The sequence below is a fragment of the Lynx rufus genome, unplaced genomic scaffold (genome assembly GCF_022079265.1).
Source record: "Lynx rufus isolate CCGP_SWC_20201006 ecotype Redwood Valley unplaced genomic scaffold, mLynRuf1.p SCAF_6, whole genome shotgun sequence".
NCBI classification, from domain to species: Eukaryota; Metazoa; Chordata; class Mammalia; order Carnivora; family Felidae; genus Lynx; species Lynx rufus.
In genome coordinates this window covers 122074036-122093951 of record NW_025814878.1, presented here as the reverse complement: position 1 = coordinate 122093951, position 19916 = coordinate 122074036, and the positions used below count along the sequence as shown (strand labels likewise).

At 37.6% G+C, this 19916-nt stretch overlaps 1 protein-coding gene across 12 annotated transcripts in view; it reads right to left on the bottom strand.

Annotated features, from left to right (window-relative positions):
* Positions 1-3597: 3597 nt before the first annotated feature.
* Positions 3598-19916, bottom strand: part of PRPF4B (pre-mRNA processing factor 4B) — a 36973-nt gene continuing 20654 nt past the window's right edge. Inside the window, exons 7-17 of one of the 12 annotated variants that reach the window (XR_006966093.1) lie at positions 19101-19174; positions 17449-17539; positions 16650-16797; positions 15247-15384; positions 14485-14638; positions 11729-11843; positions 10978-11129; positions 9550-9636; positions 6034-8261; positions 5534-5579; positions 3598-3779 (exon numbers count right to left, since the gene is read on the bottom strand). Coding sequence is in view for 1 of the 12 variants with exons in the window: in XM_047101484.1 (XP_046957440.1) it covers positions 8058-8261; positions 9550-9636; positions 10978-11129; positions 11729-11843; positions 14485-14638; positions 15247-15384; positions 16650-16797; positions 17449-17539; positions 19101-19174 (1163 nt within the window). In the remaining 11 variants the exon portion in view is untranslated. Of the gene's footprint in view, positions 8262-9549; positions 9637-10977; positions 11130-11728; positions 11844-14484; positions 14639-15246; positions 15385-16649; positions 16798-17448; positions 17540-19100; positions 19175-19916 lie in introns of all 12 variants that reach the window. The other 11 variants (XR_006966091.1, XR_006966094.1, XR_006966086.1 and 8 more) reach the window with 11 other exon arrangements.

Below are 19916 nucleotides of genomic sequence, written 5' to 3'. Positions count from 1 at the left end.
CACAGCTTACTGCACCTAAGAATCAGGGAAACAAAAAAGCTGAGTCCTGGGTTCTACCGCAGGTGCACAGACACAGAATCTTTTGAGAGTGGGGCCAGGGAACCTGCCTGGTAAACTTCCCAGGTGATTTTAATGCAGGTGGTTCTTGGATCCCAGTTTGAAAAACCTGAAGGAAAAACTTGATGCAAAATGCTCAGGGTTGGTTGGTGGGGATCATGTGCTTTGGTTTTCAGTTGATGGTTGGTGAATTCAAATGAGTTTTTCTTAAACATTAAAAAAGTAACACAGGATTAAAACTTTTAGGTTACCCAAAGGAAAATGAGAAATAAAAGGCCTGTTCCCACTCCCAGCCCCCCACCAAGGCAATTGATATTACATTTTTGTGTAGCATCCCCCCACACGCTGCCCCCCCCCCCCCCATAAGATGAAATAACATGAGATCCAGACGGCGAGGTGAATTTTCAGGACGATTCAAATACACGCTGAAGACAGCAACTGCAGCTCAGTTTCCTTTGTGCTATTTGTAGTCAAAGAATAAGGCTCAAGGAGTTTGCTTAGAAGCAGAGGTTAAAGAGAGCATGCTTAGTTTTTAGATTAGTTTCTAAGAATTTTCTGGAACTGCATCAACACAGCAATAGAAAATTAACTGTCCAGGATCCCTTGTCATAGAACAGAATTTTGCCTAAATCCCACACAGTTGGTGTCATTATCCAAAGTACTAGAACATGCCTTTGATAGAATACAAAAATGGACTCCAGCTTTCACTCTGTTCCAGCTTGCAACGAATGATCTTTGTGGTTTCCCCTCTCAACCACCCTTACTCTCATTTAAAAAAAAATTTTTTTAATCTTTATTTTTGAGAGAGAGAGTGTGAGAAGGGGAGCGGCAGAGAGGGAGCACAGAATCTGAAGCAGGCTCCAGGCTCCAAGCTGTCAGCACAGAACCTGATGCAGGGCTCGAACCCACAAACTGTGAGATCATGACCTGAGCTGAAGTCAGATGCTCAACGGACTGAACCGCCCAGGTGCCCCATCCTTACTCTCATTCTTACAGCTCTGAGTATTGAGCCTTATTTGCCAACCCTTGTACCCATTCTCATTTCTACCTTCTTTACTTGCTTGCATTTTATCCCTTCACCTTTAGGGTTGTAATGATGTAATTTTTATCTGTGAAAGCTTCAGGAAAGGGACATGCCTGTTCTGTTCACCACTGTATCCCGAACAATCATTGGTTGGCATGTAGATACCCTTCACAGTACATAAGGAAAGGACTTTACCCAGCTTTGAGGACTGTTAGGTGACACAGCAGTTACAGGCACTGGCTCCAAGGCCAGACTGAGTCTGAACCCAGGCTCTGCCACTTAACAGCTATACACCTCAGTCAGGTTCCTTAACCTTGGTTCTTCACTTTCCTAATTGGTAAGGTGGATAGAGTTATCTTTTATCTCATATAATCATGTGAGGATTGAGTAAAGTGCCTGGCAAATTACAAAATAGATCAGGGAAAATAGGAATGACACAGGAGAGCACACTGAATGGAATGAGCTGACTCAGCACTGAATTCACTGTCACTGGAGTAACAACTCAAGATTATTAATGTCCTACATCTTACAAGGCATGTGCCAGGCATCAGGGACACGGTATGAAGTGATGCACTGTCCCTGGTTGTCAAGATCAGGAGTGGGAGTGGGACATGGGCAATGGGGGGGGGGTATTTTAGAGGGAGAGGTAGTAAAAGATCATGGTCAGCAGTTCCATGAAATAGATTCCCATGAATAGGATTGCTTTGGGAGGTGGGAGGAGACAGATTCTCAGCTTTAATGTCTTAGAGGTAGGGCAAATTTCTTACTGCAAACATAACCAGGCCACTTTATTTAGGATGTCATTAGACCTGAAAACAAACAAACAAACAAAAACAAAATAGCTACTGAAACACCAGTTTTCAATTAGTCCCAAATTGCTTTATTTTTTTAAGTTTATTTTGAGAGAGAGAACCGACAGGGGAGGGGCAGAGAGGGGACAGAGGCTCCAAAACAGGGTGTGCTGACGGCAGTGAGCCTAATGCTGGGCTAGAACTCACAAACTGGGAGATCATGAACTGAGCCGAAGTCAGCTGTTTAACTGAGCCACCCAGATGCCCCAGTCCCTAATTGTGTTCAATGTAACTATGTAAAAAACACATTTGCAGCAGTGCAGATTTCAATTATGAGGCAAAGGTACTAATTTTAACACGTCATGATCATTTGTAAAAATAGTTGCCAAAATATTTTGTGTTTAAATGGAGTCCCTAAAACGAGGTTGGAAGAGGCATAATGTACATAGGAAGATGTAGCCATCTTGAGTTCATCTTGTAAAAGGATAGCCAAACACTGCCTATTTTACCCCTACAAGGAAAACTCACCACTGAGGGTGGGGGCACAGTAGTTACCAACAAAGTCAAAAGACTTGACTTCCAACGGCCCTGAAAAATAGCCAACTTCTACTACTAATTTTGAAGAAACATCTGGCAGTTTGTAACAGACATGTTTAAATTGGAAGTTAATTCTGTCCAGTAAACTTTAGTTGAATTTGGCTTAATGGCTTGCTCATAAATTCCCCATGTTTAGCTCTCTAGTATTGAAGCCTTGTCTTAGCTTTTGGATCTTTCGATTTCCTCAATGAGAGAAAGCACATCTTTCTCTTTAAAGTTTGCAGCAACCTCCTCCCAAGCCCAATACACTCTGATAAAAAACAGGATCTCAAGACTCTCATGTCACTTTAGAGGAATAGCATATGGTCATTAATCGTCTGCTAGCCCAAGCAGAAAACAACTGGGGCCTTTGGGGGGGGGGGGGGGAGGGTATCCAGAACCACTGCCATTTGGCTCATTTCTTCCCAAAACCAGGAATCGACCGCTAATGAGAGAAGGGAGCATCAGCTAGGTCAGGTGTATTCACACAGCCACACATTCTGGCTGTCTTCCATTCTCAGTCCTGCTTTGTGTGTTAAAGAGCCACTCAGCCTCACTGCCACTCTTAAGCATTTTACACGTTGTTTGTTTTGTTAAGGACATTTCCTTAAACGAAAATGGACAGACTAAAGATAGAGTCCAGTATTTGCCAGCCTTCCCCATCTGCAATGAACCAATTGAATGAAATCATTACAGAAGAGGAAGTTCTCTCCTTACTATGTTTCTATTATTAGGAAAACCAAATCAGAACTATATGTACCAAGAATAGGAATCCAACACCCTTCGTTTGGTGTGTGTTGTGCACTTAGTCGCTAGGAAGTATTTTGATGTTTGTAAGGAAGATACTAGGCTGTTTCCAAACAGCAGGTTCTGTGAAAGGGCATATTCTGCCAAGTGGTTTGGTAAACTTCTCTCTATACCTTTGCCCTCACTGGGATGCACATCAGATGTCTTCTGAGAACCTATAAATACCACTCTAACTTAATCCGGCAGTTGCCAATCAGATTTGAGCACAGAATACCTTTCGAGGCAGATCTATCAACACCAGTAAAATAGCATCTAAGAAACTTTAGGTAGGAAATGGTGTTTTAATTTAAAACTAAACACAAAATACCAAACTGGAGCAAAGGAAAAAATCAGGAGACAATCTGGTAACAAGAGGCATATTTTATTAAGGTTTCCCAATAATTGGAAACATTGTTTCTATTTAAAATGCAAGTTACAATTCAAATGATACCATGAGTAATTGGGATACACATTGAGTATTTTCAGAGACCAGCTTCCATATCTTGATCACTAAATGGAAAGATTCTTCAGAACAGTCCCTTACCCTACATACAGAAGGAGAAAAAAACAATTAAAGATGCCATGATGATATCTATCAAATAACTGGAAAACATTTTAAGTCAATTTAGTGTACATTATTGACATGTAAAAAAACACAAATGAATCTGTAGTGAACACTTCCAAAAGGAAGACATTCCATCTAGGAGAATGATAAAACTTGTGTTGCATAATATATGCTTGAACTAGTATACTACAAGGAAAGAAACACTTTATGAAGCCCAATTTCTAATGATATCATCATAACTCATGAAAGGAAATTACTTATTTGAATGTCTACTTCCTTCCTATCTCCACCATTTAAAAAGGGCATTCCTTAACTGCCTGGCCTAAGTTTGAAGATATGTGATTCCTGTGTCATTTCAGAGATTTTATTTCTACCTAGCCAGCTCCAGTAACCAAATGATGATCAAGTACAGGTAAAGCAAAGCAGGATGGATGCAAATATGAAACAAATGTGAGAACATTACATTTCTCTGCTCTACCACATACCATAAAACATGTTTTTCATATTGTAGAAATGCCCTGAGTATTTGTTTTAGAGAAAAGAGGTGGTTATTATAATGGGGAAAAAAAAAGTTACAGTATTTTACAAATACAAAACTATTTTGAAGTAGTAGAGTGGAATGAGTTATACACTGGGTTTGAATAAACAGGATGCTATTAATAAGGACTTAAGGGTGAAAGTGAATACTGGGAAGGTCTTCAAAGTTTATGACCAGATGCTCCCTTCCTTCAAAACTTGGATATTCCAACCTGAATTCTGAGACCTTTGAGAATAAGGTCCACCTAGAATGGGCTCTCCAATGTATGTGCTTTCTGGATCTCACCTACCCTCTCACTACAGAAAGTAGGACCTTTTTGAGGGTTGTGTCCTAAGACTTAGGAACCCTGAAGTCTGAACACATTCACGGTATATTTTGCTGTGAAGTGTAATAAAACAAAAAGCTTTACCAGAGATTAACTTATTTGAAAACTATACAGCTACTGTGAAATATGAATGTAGGTTAAAGGTAATTCAACTAAATGACCATAATCAAACACACAGGTCTTACCAAGCTCTGAATTTCTGCCTCTGCAAAATTACAAATTCTAATCAAATCCTGTGTATGTATATAAAGAATGTTTACAGAGTTCCTTTCAAATAGACAAATCTAGGAATGCTAAATTTGGAAAGATTGACTTCTCTCATCTCCCTTAAGAAGAAAAACTGACAGTGACTCTAAATACTGTGTCTATTTTAAGACCATGATTGGCGCACTTGTGAAAACAAAGGGACTAAAAGGAAAGCTGGATTAAAAGGAAAGAGGATTAAGGGAGTTGAATAATAGTGTTCTTCAAATTCCACGACTTGCTATTCTTTTGCATTTGCCAAGGAGATTAGATACCTAAAGCTAAAGAGTGCTTTTTTGATGTAAGAGGTTTTGGTGGTTTCTAGTTTCCTAATAACCCCTAGGGACCAATTCTGACGGCCACGTGTTTAATGTGGAATCTCGCCATTGAGGAGTCTTTCCTACCAACCACTCAATGACCACTGTTTTTACTGTAGGGGAGGGAAGAGAGGGGAGAGGAGGAAGCACAATAAAACAAGCATGTACAGATGAACACAACAGCACTACTACTCTAAGTGCCAAACATTAACGAAACCCAAATGATAAGGCTGAAAACTAAAAAATTAGACAAAAATTAAATGGAGGATTCTTTTTTGTTTGTTTGTTTTAATCTTTTATAGGACAGAAACCTTAGCTCATGTCTTCTGGCTGTCATCATCTTCCACTGAACTGCACCTAAAACACAAAGAACAAGTAACAAGCAACTTTGTTTTTTAAAGAATAGGTAATAGTTTGAAGGCATAAGATGAACTGTCTCTAGTGGAAGTTAACTTACTTAAATAATTATATAAAACGAAGCCATGAAAAATCACCAGAAGCATCATCAAAATGTTAACTATTTTGAGTGAAAATAACTACAAAAGACTCGAATATGCAGCATATGATCACCAAAATAAAGTAAATCATGGTGGGAAAATCACTACCCATTTTGTTAAGGTAGAAAAGCTGCACCTGTGAAGCCTTTTGTAAAAGGCTTCCCTCTACCTGAAGATGGAAACCAGCTTGTATTTACTTTAGTAAAGTCTAAACCATGAAGAGACGGGGTGTAGATTCAAAGTTGGCTTATTATATCATCTATCACCTTCCTGGCTGTAGTTCATTTCATGTCTTTAAATGGAGCAAAACCCACCAGAAGAATGCTGCTATTCTGATTTTTCCATTCTTGAATGCACCAAAACGTGCATCTTGTTGTAATTAGGTGCCTGGGTGAATAAAAAAATCCCATTTACAATTTAAAAATATTATTTAAACCCCAAAAATCTGATTATTTTCCACATTGCTCAGGAAGACAAGCATTAATTTTACCACCCAAACAGAAAAGATTCATATGCATTTCTGAAAAAGCTCCCCTACCATGTTTAAAAATACGAATTCCTTTGTGTTGCAAAACCAAGCTGATTTACATGATTTTGTCTTAAATTGTGGCTAAATGTTTATCTACACATGCTGTCAGAAATAACCTTGTTAAGAAGGTGAAGCTGGTGTCTCAGCAAATCAGACCCCTTGGAGAAGGCGTTGAATGGCCTGTGCCCCGTTTTCCTTTTTTCTCTTTCCGCACCATCAGAAGGAAAAGTGAGAAAATAGCAGAAACATTAGTTAAATCCTGAATTATACCCCATAACCTACAGGAATTATCTCACTACACTGAAAGCTGACAATATTTGCAGGATTCTTTTGATGAAATAATTAGGATCCTGATTATTAATAAAATGATAAACTTGTGGCTAGGCTTTACATCTTTAACAAATAATTCTTTTAAAGACTTAAAGGAAGAAATGAAAGGTTGCTTTTAACTAGTTATGGTTTACCTGACTTACCAGCACTGAAGACAAAAACTTTTAAAAATGGCTACAAATGCCTTGTTCACAAAAGACTTTATTATCTAGTGATGCATACTGAGAACATACAGAAATCTGCATGGTCCACTTCACATGCAGTAGAACAATCTTCACTTTACAATAAGTGAGTGTCAACTGTTTTATGCAATAGACAACACTTTAAAGTCACATTCTTAAAGAAAAGCTTCATTTACAAAAGAAATAAAAGGTAAAGAAGCAATTACCGCTTTTAAAAAGCAGCTGCTTTGTTCAAGAGTGGAAGGTTTATGCCTGTATTGAAAGACAACATGATCACAAATAATGAAAACAATGAACAAATGAAAAAACACTTTTACCATAAAGCAGTACACTTTCAAAATGACATACAAATAGTTAAAAATTTCATTATGTTGTCTAACTTTTAAATATGAGGACTCTCAGAATTAGGCCTCAACATTTGTAATTAGTAAATGAAAACTACGCATTGTTTCTATGTCACTACGAACTGTATTTAACAAAATGTATATAAAGTCTATAGCAAGTTGATTTAAAAAAATTAAAGTTAATAAGAAACAGTACACTGAAGGCGCTCTATCCATCAAGCGCACTCTTCCAATTTTAAATGTGATGAACAGAACAGAAATTGTAACTATGCCACAGTCGCGATGCCAAAAAAGAAAACGAGATCAGTTAGCACACATGCAGGGAATTCCGCCACAAAGCTAATATCCCTCATTTGTCAACTGTTCCAATAAAATAACGTCTTAAAACGCCAGTGATGTTGATGGTTTAGCTTACCTTCAGTGTACTGAATGTTGTACACAACCTGCTTTAAAAGAGGAGGCCGTCCCTGCAGGCAGGCTCAAGAAGGAACAGACCCCCTTCGGCACTGACTACGCCAAGGGCATGCCGCTGTGGCCTGCACACACACACCTAGGAAAATGTGAATATAAACAGCATTTATGCTGGCCATTTTATCTGAAGACCAATATGAAGCCAAGTTTGCTAAAAATAAATCAACCACCCAACATTACTACTCCTTTTATAACAGATGCTTTTGTCTTTTATGTGAACTGCAACCATATACATTTGCACTGTAATTCTGTGCAGTCTTGGCAATTAAAACAGTTCTACAGTGAAATTTCACATAAGACACAAAACAGATTAACTAACATTTCTAAAAGAAATATCACCCTTGGTGTTAATTCAAATATATCATGCTTCCTCAAATTTGCTGGAGAAATATTTATAAGTTTATATACATTAATAAACTGCTGTGAAATTTCTTCAGTCTTTGTATTTAATTACTCAAACCCTTGGAGCTTCTTCATCTCGTTTAAATTTTTTCCTGGATGAAGGCATGCTGTAGGGCCTGATTGATGCTAATTCGTTTAGCTGGGTCCAACATCAGGATCTGGTCCAACAAGTCCTTTAGCTGGTGTACTTTTTTACGTTGGTCTTCAGGAAGTCGCTGGCACCCAATCAAGTCAGCCAACAGGTCCTTGGTTGGATTAATGGTGCTCATGACAGTAACCTTCTCCTAAAAATAATTTTTAAAATGTGTATGTCTAAATGAGTTACTAAGCATATGTAACTTAAATCAGACTGCTTCGTCTATCAAGACTTCTAACATAGATTATCATCTACTCATTGAAAAAATTTTTTTTTTTTCAACGTTTATTTATTTTTGGGACAGAGAGAGACAGAGCATGAACGGGGGAGGGGCAGAGAGAGAGGGAGACACAGAATCGGAAACAGGCTCCAGGCTCTGAGCCGTCAGCCCAGAGCCTGACGCGGGGCTCGAACTCACGGACTGCGAGATCGTGACCTGGCTGAAGTCGGACGCTTAACCCCGACTGCGCCACCCAGGCGCCCCTACTCATTGAAAACTTTGACACAGCTTCCTCTAGTCTACATCTTTTTAAGAAGCAACCAAAAAACTTCAATGGGGAAAAAAAAAATCAACCCCAAGTTAGCAATGACAATTTTTAAAAAACACTGTAATTTAATTTTGTAAAAAGAGAGAAAATGTCAAAAGAAAGAAGTCTGTGAAAACCCTAAAACAGTTTAATAATAATTAACAGTAAACACTTGAGTTTGAACTGTACTTTCCCTATCCTGAAGTGGTAACAAACAGACACGGAAGCAAGTCCATACCAAAAAGTGTTTGTGGTTAAGTGCTCTGATGAAGTTAAGAACAGCCGATATAATGGGGCAAAAATAAAGAAGTCCTTACTTTAACCTGGAGGTTTTAGAAGGGCTCATGTAGAATGTGTATTTCCCTTGAGGCTTGAAGTTGGACAAATTATTTTTAGGGGATGAGGAAGTACAGGAGGCAGATAAGGTCAGGACAGTCTGTGAACAAAGGCACAGAGGTGTGACACAGCAGGCCCTTTGGCTAACTGCCAAGTGTGGCATGGTGGGGTTTACAGAATACTTCAAGGGGGTGGGAACTGCTGGAGATGGCAGAGTTCATCAGAGAGGAACCCAAAGAAGGGTTTTTAAGCAGGCAGAATAACATGATCAGATTTGTTTTCAAAAAGATCACCCTGGCAAGCAGCACAAAAGCTGGATGGGAGGCCAGAATCCAAAGAACAGAGGAAGAGGGCCATTTAAATATGACCTATAATAAAAATAGACTCATTATATTAAACATTTTTAAATCCCTTCATCTTTTTCATAACCTGATTGTGTTTTATTCAGGAATTGGCCAACAGCAAAAGGAATTATTTTTAGTGTTTTAAATATTCATTGCTCCTAGTACCACCCAGCATTGTTTGTTCACAGTAAGAAAATCATTTAATGTAGCACAGCTAAAAGAGACTTACCCTCTCTGTTACTTTATCAACTTCTATATACATGAAGTTGAGATTTTGATCAAAATGTTGGTCTTTGAATACGCCTTTCCGAATCATCTGGCAATAAAGCAAAACAAAACTTGGGTTTTGAACTGTTATGAAACAGTCTGGCCTACTAACAATTTAATACGAAACAAGTCACAAATAATATTAATTTAGTCTCTCTAGGTTTGTCTCCTTGTTTAGGAATCTTAGAGTCCTTGCTCTGGAGAGTTTAACCCCTTTGAAAGAGCAAATAGAAATGCTGTGCCTGAAACTACTTAATATCATGAAATTCAGTTTTCCCAGGCAGTGACTTAAACCAATTATAGTATCACATTGTGCTTTCATTATTCAAAATTGAGGATCAAACAAAGACAAAATAATTTATGCTTAGAAAGTAAAAGTATCACACATTTGGACCCTTTTTTCTTAGCAGTTTAAGAAACCCAATGACATTTCACAAATTATGTTCCAATGGTCCAAAGAGGATATAGGTGAGACCTCATTAAAACAAATACCAACATGGTTTTTGTGTAACTTCTTCTAACCAAGCCCAACATAATAGAATTTGGACAGTACCTGAAAAATACAATGGCTTCTGACCCATACGTGGAAAAATCTGTAATCTCTCAGAAATTTAGCAAATAAGCTGAAATCATCAAAGTCTAACATATGGCCCTCAGGTTTATAAATGCCTCAAGTTTCTGCTTCATTTCTGAAATAATTGTTGTAGCTGAAGCATTAAGGGTGAATTTTAGGTTATAAAGATGTCAAGTTCAAGGGAGTTTTCTTGGTAACTTCCTTTCCCAAAGAACTTCCAATCTGAATAAACTGAAGGCCATCAAGTTCCTTTTCCAGTAGTCCCCCATCATTCTCTGACAACTGAGCCCTTCTTCACATCTGAACTAACCTGACCTGCATCTTTTTTCATTCCACCTCTCAAGCATGTTTGGTGCTGTTATCAATATACGGTGTGCTCCCAAGGCTGCTTCTCTGCCCATCATTAAAGGACAATAAACAAACAAGGGAAGAACAAAGATATCAAACAGTCATATATATACACATGTATGGTGCTGAACAAATTTATGCTCATCAATCTCTCTTCCTAAATTTCAATTCTACTCCAAACTCTAGGCCCCTACCCTCCTGCTTAAAAGAATAAGGAAAAGCAAAGAGACACATTAGAGGGAAGAGGAAAATGGACTTCTCTTATCTTGACAGCTCTTGGTTGATTAGAACCACTAACTTAAACAGCAGAAATGAAAAAGAACTAAGGAATCACAGTAGCCATATACCTGCCTTTCTGAAATTGTTTTATAGACACTACTGAGGACTAAGTGCCAGCAATCCACTGGTCTACAATAAACTACTGCTAAGACCTCAAAAAACAAAAAGCAGCTCACACTAATGTCCTACCTTATTAGGCATCTTTCCTTTGAGATCCATGGCAAGCTTCAACATATGGTTATTGGTTTTGCCAGGAAACAAAATTTTTCCGGTGTAGAGTTCATATAAGGTACAACCCACAGACCACATGTCTATACCATAGTCATAGCTTTTCCCTATAACTGAAAACAAAATGGGAGTGTTAATACATGATGATAAAAACAATCAACTACAATTTATTTTCATTAATGAGGGATTAATTTAGCTCGGCCTCCATAACTGCAATCTTAATACTGCACTTTGGCATTAGCTTTATGTTTTTTCCCCCACTAATTCTTAGTAGACTCTTAAACTTAAAAACCTTAAAAAATGAGAAAATGCAGAAGGGACTGAAGGGGGGTGTGGAAGAAAGTGTGTATTTCTTTTTTCATTTCACCTTTGGTGGAGGTGCTAACCAGCCTCAACCAAGGCAACAGGAAGAGAAAAAACAAAGGTCCCATATAATCCATAAATTTGATAATCAGACCTTGAGTAATCAAGAGCAGTCTTCTAAAGCCGAGGATTTTCCAGAACTGTTTTGCTACTCTTGCCAGACATGATCAAGACTCCTGTCACAACTACCACCATTCCACCTGAGGAGGATGAACTTGCTACGGTTCCCTTCCTCATGAATGACCTCGAGCAGCTGCTGAAGTGCGATGGAAAACAGTACTTAGACATTAAATATGCTGTTTCCACTGCATATGATGGCCCAGGTCAAAGAACAGCTGAAGAGACTTACTGATTTCAGGAGCACGATAAAATCTACTGACAAGATAAGGTGTTATGTCATTATCCGCAACATGTGAAGCCGACCCAAAATCGCAGAGCTTTAAAATAGTTTTTGATTCATTAACCTGCAAAACATTTTATCATGGAAGTTTAATTCATGCCAGAAAGAATTAAGACAAATAATCAGATAAAAAACAATGGGTTTTGAGAAGTTATTTCCAATACTGAAAACAAAGTTACCCATTTAAAAATTCCTTTTCTAATTATCTTAGAACTCAATTTCCTAATTATAAAAAATTAAGAGCTATCAAGTATTTGATTATAATTAGTTAAAAGAACTTTTTTCAGTGAGGAAATATGGAATAATACCAAGTACAATTTTAACCTATGCTACTTTGAAAAGGGAGGGGTAATAGAAAAATCTCATTGAAGCAAAGCATCTTCTAAAAATCCCCAGAATACCTGAATAAAGTCAAGTTACTAATTTAAAGGAACATGAACATGTTTATTAAGAAGGGATCACATTCAGATTCTAACTTTCAATGGACTGAGGTTAACTTTCAGTTGCCAGAAAATTATGAATAGCAATGAAAGCAGAGGACGATTCAGATTAAATCTGGACAAAATCAGAGCAAAAACATTCTTCACCGGAAGCTGCTAGACCATCCCAAATTTAGCAATCACTTCAAGTCTAAAAAATACTAAATCCCTTAAATATAAAAAAGGTATTAGTCAAGAAAATGTTAAATATATTTGGCACAATATTTGATAAATATGAACTCTATATTAGTCATTTGTTTCTTTTTTCCTTTGTAAATACTTCAACATACACAGTAACAGTGACATCTGCTGAGAAAGGCTGGAGCTGCTCCCATGGCTGCTGCCACTCATGAGTCAGAAGCATGTTCAGGATTAACAAGTGAAGATAATTCATATTCCAGAGTCCCTTCCCCCCTTCAAAAGAGACACACACAAATTCCGAGTTGGGACTTGAACTTGGCCTATAGTTCCCACCCCAAAGAAACATAACACTTTAACATAAACACTTTCTACTGGGATATCCAAGTCTGGTCAGTGTTACAGATTGGCCCATTACAGTTGATATCCACAGAATTAAGCTAATAATGGAAATGATTATTTTTAACTGCCATATCCGTAACCATTCTCTTCATCTGGGGTCTCAGGAAGATAGGGATCTTCAAATGGAAAAGTACTTGTGAAGCTTTTTAAAAAGTATAAACTGCATTCAGCTACTTAATTAACGAAGCAGTTTAAAACCCAGAGAAACCTCAGGACAATTTTTAAATTAGAATCTACCAGTTCCACTGACAGGAGTTCCACTCTTGGGCTGGCTAACATGCCTTAAATGATAGCAGGGGAGCCACACTTATGTGCATTTCAGTTTGGCTACATAATTTCTATCCTCTCACAAGGAATGTGGTACTCCTACCACACTGATGGTTGAAATCCTGGGCTAGAAGTTTTGGATTTTCATTCACAAGCAGCTCCCTGTGATCTCTGAGGTCTATTTCCTCCTTTCTTGGGAAGGAGAGACAACATTCAGTGTCTGAAGTCCATGTGAAAACCTTATGAGAGTAGCATTAACTCAAAGAAAATGAAGTTTTAAAAATAAGAGCTCCTGAATACTGGCAAAGGTCTTATTCTTTAACTTCTATGGTGGTTAAACAGATTTTCAATGCACAGTTACCTTTAGGTTTTATAGATCTTACACATTCTTTGATATGAATGGTATATTTCACAATTTAAAGAAAATTGAGGTAAAAACTAACTATGAAGTTGACTAGGCAAGTCTACAATTCATTGATTTCACTGTAATTACTCAGCTCTTCTAACCCAAATTATACTGGATATGCAATACATTGTAAAGTCAGACAAAACATGCTAAGATGGAATGTCTCATTATTTATGTGCTAGTCTGGAAGAAAATATTTTAAGATATTAAAAAAGCAAAAGAAGAATCTGAACTAACAGGTAAGTTACTGACAAGGGATCCTTAAACTTTAATGGGATCGTAATCTTTTAAAAGTGTAGAACATGTTACTAGCAGACAAGTTAGGAATTCCTCAAGTTGTGAACATACCCGCAACTCTGAACATCTCAGAACAGGGGTGAAGAAATGGGGCCAGGGAGGGAAGAGGTATGTGTGCATTCATCACTCCCCTATAAGGATATATTACTTTTAAATTTCAAAAACATGTACTCTGTGAAAGCTGCATCTTATACCAGAAGTCCTTAGGAGATAAAGACTGAAAGGGACACCTTTCAGTGTAATCACAACTGAGTTACTGTGTTTGGACCCCCTCCTGGGCACCTACAGACAAACTGTAGATTTAAGAGATAATTCTCCTTAAGTGTCTCTAACCCTGTCAGACCACAGAAAACAAAGAGTTGTGAACATTCCTAATTTCAAACAACACATATGCATCTTTTATTTCTTTTTCTTTTTAGATACCAGAAGAAACCCATTACTCCATTAAAGCACTCCTGAGATTTATGCGTACTCTAAATCCATCAATCAAAAGGAAAAAATTGGGGACAATAGCCTATTTCCTTTCTTTACACTTTACTATGAAATTTCATGGACCAAACTTCCATAAAAGTAAACCCTGGTTAAGTCCTTTGTAATGGGTAATTAATATACTGAGTTGTTCTTCTAAGACATCGTTTCTAGAATAATACAGTGGTAATCACATCATTGGTAAGAAACTTTACGGATGTACAAGGCAACCTGACTGATGGACTTACCAGGATATTGTCTGGCTTGATATCTGCATGTAGGATATTGCATCTTTTAAGGAGTTTTAATGCCAAGAACAGCTGCTGACTATAGGATCTCACAGCTTTAATATGAAGACCAACATCTTTACCATATTTTTTTAACACCTCTCGTAAATTCATACTTTTAGGAGAGAAAAGCAACAACACAAAATTAGGGGTTACAATGCAAAATGGAAATAAAAAAGGCAAAATCATGTCCAACCATAAAGTAAAATCAAATCTGCAATCTGGATTATAATGAAAGTACCTGTTCAAGAACCTCCTCAGATGTTTAATAAATTATTCTACATTGAAATGAGAGCACATGAATCTGTGTGTATATAACACAACTTTCCAGTAAAACTCAATTTTCAAAAATAGAAGGGAAGACATACAATGGTAAAATTCCTATTGATTTCAGAATGGTTTACATCTGAAAGCCCAAAACTAAAGCCATACTTTTGACAATCAAAATTGTATTTTCCTACTCCACTATTTCCATTTCTTTTTATCATGGTGTAAAAGTATTGAACTTTCGGAGAACCTCTGTTGCGCTGATGGCTACAGGAGATTAGAGTTTGGCACATGGTATGCAGTCAATTAGTGTTTATACATTAACTACTGTCAAGAAACTAGTTCTTAACCAAAAGTAAAAGACAAACCCAGAGCTAACTGGAAAAATAAAACACACAGAAAATTTGTCATCGCATTTATCTAAGTGTTTAGTAATGTACAGATTTGACAGCTTACCTCAGAGGCTCAAATACAAGACAGAGATGCTGCTTGTGATAAAAGTGTCTGAAGAGTCGCAAACAATGAAATTTGTCATCAGGATCAGCATCATTAAGTTTTTTCAAGAATTCTAGTTCTTTTAAGCCAGTTTTTTGCCTGAAAAGTAAAAGAAAATTAAAACTGAACACAATACAGATTAAAAAAAAAAAAATCAAACAATATTTAACTAGTTTGGAATTTTTTTTAAATACTAATAAATCTATTGAGGACTGACAAGTCTGTATATCATTAATGCAATAATTTATACTGAGCCAAATATTGTTCTCATGCATTTAATTTCCACAATTAACAGAAACACTAAGAAACAAACCCACATTGCTTGAAGGGAATTCAATCTTGCACATATTTTATCTCAAAAACATCTTGATGTAAATGTTATTTTAACAAAAACAGAACCACCCTGTACAAGTTCTGGTGTAAGAGTCTAATAATGGATGTCTTACCAAGTATTAAATATTTGGTTTTCCTCTAAAATTCTAGTTACAATTTAATGGACTATTACTCGACAATCAAAAAGAATGAAATCTTGCCATCTGCAACAACATGGATGGAACGAGAGTGCATTATGCTAAGCAAAATTAGCCAGAGAAAGACAAATATCATATGACTTCACTCATATGTAGAATTTAAAATACACAACAGATAAAACATAAGGAAAGGGAAGCAAAAATAATGGGGGCGCCTGGGTGGCTCAGTCGGTTAAGCGGCCGAATTCGGCTCAGGTCATGATCTCGTGGTCCGTGAGTTCGAGCCCCGCGTCGGGCTCTGTGCTGACAGCTCAGAGCCTGGAGCCTGTTTCAGATTCTGTGTCTCCCTCTCTCTGACCCTCCCCAGTTCATGCTCTGTCTCTCTGTCTCAAAAATAAATAAATGTTAAAAAAAAATAATGTAAAAATAGGGAGGGGGACAAAACTTAGAAGATCTAAATGTAGAGAACAAACTGAGGGTTGCTGGAAGGGTTGTGGGTGGGGGGAGGGGCTAAATGGGTGATGGGCATTAAGGAGGACAGACACCTGTTGGGATAGCACTGGGTGTTGTATGTAGGGGATGAAATCACTAGATTTTACTCCTGAAATCATTACTGCACTATATGCTAACTAACTTGGATGTAAATTAAAAAATAAAAATAATGGCAAGTTGACTTTAACATCAACTCAGTGTGTGGTTATGGATTGTACTTATTAGAACATATGGATATGGCAATTACCTCTGCTGTACAAAAGAAAAAGGGCATCAGATTCAATACCATCATTCTGTCATTTTAGAACTGCAATACTTTTATAGACTGTTACACTTTTTAAAAATCTTCATGTGTGAATACCTGTGTTTTTAGGTTTCATTATATATGTCTTCTGAACTTACATGAGCTCATTGTTTCTGATGATTTTTACAGCCACTTCTTGGTTTGCTCTTGCATTATCTCTGGCTCGTACAACGTTACTGAATACACCCTGGCCAGTGTAGCCATACACATTGTAACGCTTATCTAGGACTTCACCTATGTTCACGCCTAGAAAAGTAAATTAAGAAATGGGAATTTTGAAAACAATAAATACTTAAGAAAACTCTGAGATACACATAATAAAAAGAAACACAGTGCAGTCACTTAAAAAAATGTGTCAAATCTCTACTGTGTGTTTGGTGTCCTAGGCACCAGGGAGAATCAAAGCCAAGCCTCCATCATTCGTCACTCTTTCATAATGTGGTTCAAGCTGCATGCCCACTTCCTATCCACTGCTGAGGATTTCAACATTGAGTAGGGAAGAAATGTGCTCACTGAAGTGTTTCCAACTGTAGTCCTGCAGGACAAATACTGCATGACTGGCATCCCAAGCTCCTTGTATGTCGTTTTTCTTGGTTTTCAGATCAAGACGAGCAAGTGACGTTCCCCCTTCCTCCTGGAGGCTTATCTCATGGCTGAAAACAACTTTGAATAGATTTAAGTTGCACATCAAGTGTTTACCTCACTTCTATTCATGAAGCTCGTGGGCTGCTTACTAGATTACAACATGGGTTCATGCAGCTATCCGATGTGCCATACTTTGTAAGTGCTGGCACTGTAATGGGACTTTCAAGAGTTCTCCAACGTGTGACTGCATCAAGCAACAGAATTCTATAAAATATTTTAGAAGTCTAAAATTAATCAGAACCGTGAACTTACGGTAATAGCCTTCTGCATCTGTCCAGTTATCCCTGAGGTTGGGATTCTCTTTGAAATCTTTCCCAATACCAGCAGCCCGAAGACGAGCACTCTGAAATGAAATGAAGGAGGCAACAAGAGAGCCATTTACCTACTAATCAGGCAGACATTTAAAACACTTCCTTTAAAACAAAAATGGGCAAAACAAGCTATAATTCAATAAAAACATCTTATGCCAAATTAAGTAAACTCTTACCATCACCTGGAAACATGAGTAACAAAGTCTCTTGTATCACAATAACGCTCAGGAAAAAAGTTAAAGTATCTTCAAGGAATCTTAGGAATATGACTAGGGCATTATAAATGAAAAAGACTCAAAACCAGGTCTGGTTTTTGATAGCTATTAACAGACAAAGGGGGACAAAAATTACAGATGGGCACTCAGTTAACAATAGGTATCCAACACTCTCTTCTACCAATTCCACATTTCTTTTTTTAAAAATTTTTTTTTTCAACGTTTATTTATTTTTTGGGACAGAGAGAGACAGAGCATGAACGGGGGAGGGGCAGAGAGAGAGGGAGACACAGAATCAGAAACAGGCTCCAGGCTCTGAGCCATCAGCCCAGAGCCCGACGCGGGGCTCGAACTCACGGACCGCGAGATCGTGACCTGGCTGAAGTCGGACGCTTAACCGACTGCGCCACCCAGGCGCCCCCAATTCCACATTTCTTATACTGCCTTGTCCACTTGCCACCCCTTGGCTCCTCTTCCCCCATATGCATGAAAGGTCACTGGCTGTACTAACAGTTTGTGTGGGAAATTAAGAATATTACAAACCACTGTCCATGATACCCAGAAGGCCCCTGTCACCCAAGCAAATGATGGGCACTGATACTTTCACTGGCTCAATCATCATTTCATCATTCCTTAACCTAGCATTATTTAGTATTTCTGTTTAAAATACAGACATAGACACATGGGCCCATGATCAAGGTCTTCCGGGTCCTAGACACAGACTGCTTAATCCTACTCCATTTTTAATTTCCCCTTTTTATGTTTATCCCCCTACTTCCTCTTCTTGCCAAAGCCTCCTTATTTCTCATATTCTCTTGAATTTATAATGAGAAAATCCCATACTTTTGGGTATGTTTTTAAGACTTTTTCAAGAAAAGAAACTGGAAACATGGCTAAAAAGCCAAAATTTCTTAATCCCCTGCCTTAGAATAACACTCAGAACTCTTACTTTATTAGGACCCAAATCCTAACTTTTCAATCACCAATAATATCGAAGCCCAAAGTGGACTCTGCTCTAATACCAGCTTGGAAATTATTGGTATCATCTTATCTCAGCTAACTATGCCCTACACACACACACACACACACACACACACTTTTAAATCCAAGAAAATGTTGCTTGAGAAAAATAACTACACATTTAAGTCATTTGGTGTTTAACTTTTCTGAACCTCCCAAACTGTTCTGCTATACTTGTTTTTAAAATATTGACCTAATTTCAGACTTTGAGAAATGTTGCAACATTAGTACAGAGAGTTTCCAGATAACCTTCACTCAGACTGTCCAAATGTTAGCATATATTTATCTATTATTCTCTCTATATACATATACAATGCTTATATATTTCATTTAAAGTTACATAAGTAAAATTACTTACATCAAAATAGGCAGCAAACATATCATCAGATTCGGTAAACATATCAGGTGCCAACAGCTTCTTCTGAGATGAACCTAAATGGAAATGAACAGTAATATTTGAAAAATGAAGGGATACAAATTAAAACACAAATCAGTCATCAATGTAAAATCACTAACAATTCAAACTTTCTTTCCTCTTGCACGAGTTTTTCATTAATACCTGTCCAAAAGTTACTTTAACACTTAACATATATAAGGCCATCCATTCTTTACTAAAAAGATTCATTTCAGAAAGTTGAAACACCTAATTATCAGTACTTTCTCCAATGTTAGTTAAATTAATATGCTAATAGGTAAATAATGATTATGTATTAAAATCAAAGTTCCTCTTCAAAAAATTCTATTTCTAGGAGTGCCTGGGTGGCACAGTCACTTAAGCTTCCAACTTCAGTTCAGGTTATGACCTCGCGGTTTGTGAGTTCTAGCTCTGTATTGGTATCTGTCAGCTGGCTTCAGATCCTTGGTCTCACTCTCTCTCTGCCCCTCCCCTGCTTGTACTTTCCCCTCTCCCAAAAATAAACTTTTAAAAAAATAAATAAATTCTAGGGGCGGCTGGGTAGCTCAGTCAGTTGAGCAATCGACTCTTGATTTCAGCTCAGGTCACGATCTCACAGTTTCAAGTGTTTGAGTCCTGTGTCTTGCTCTGCGCTGCTGGTGTGGAGCCTGCTTGGAATTATCTGTCTTGCGAATGTTACCCTCCCACCCCCACTCATGCACATGCTCTCTCTCTCTCTCAAAAAAACAAAAAACAAAAAACAAAAAACCCAACAAGAAC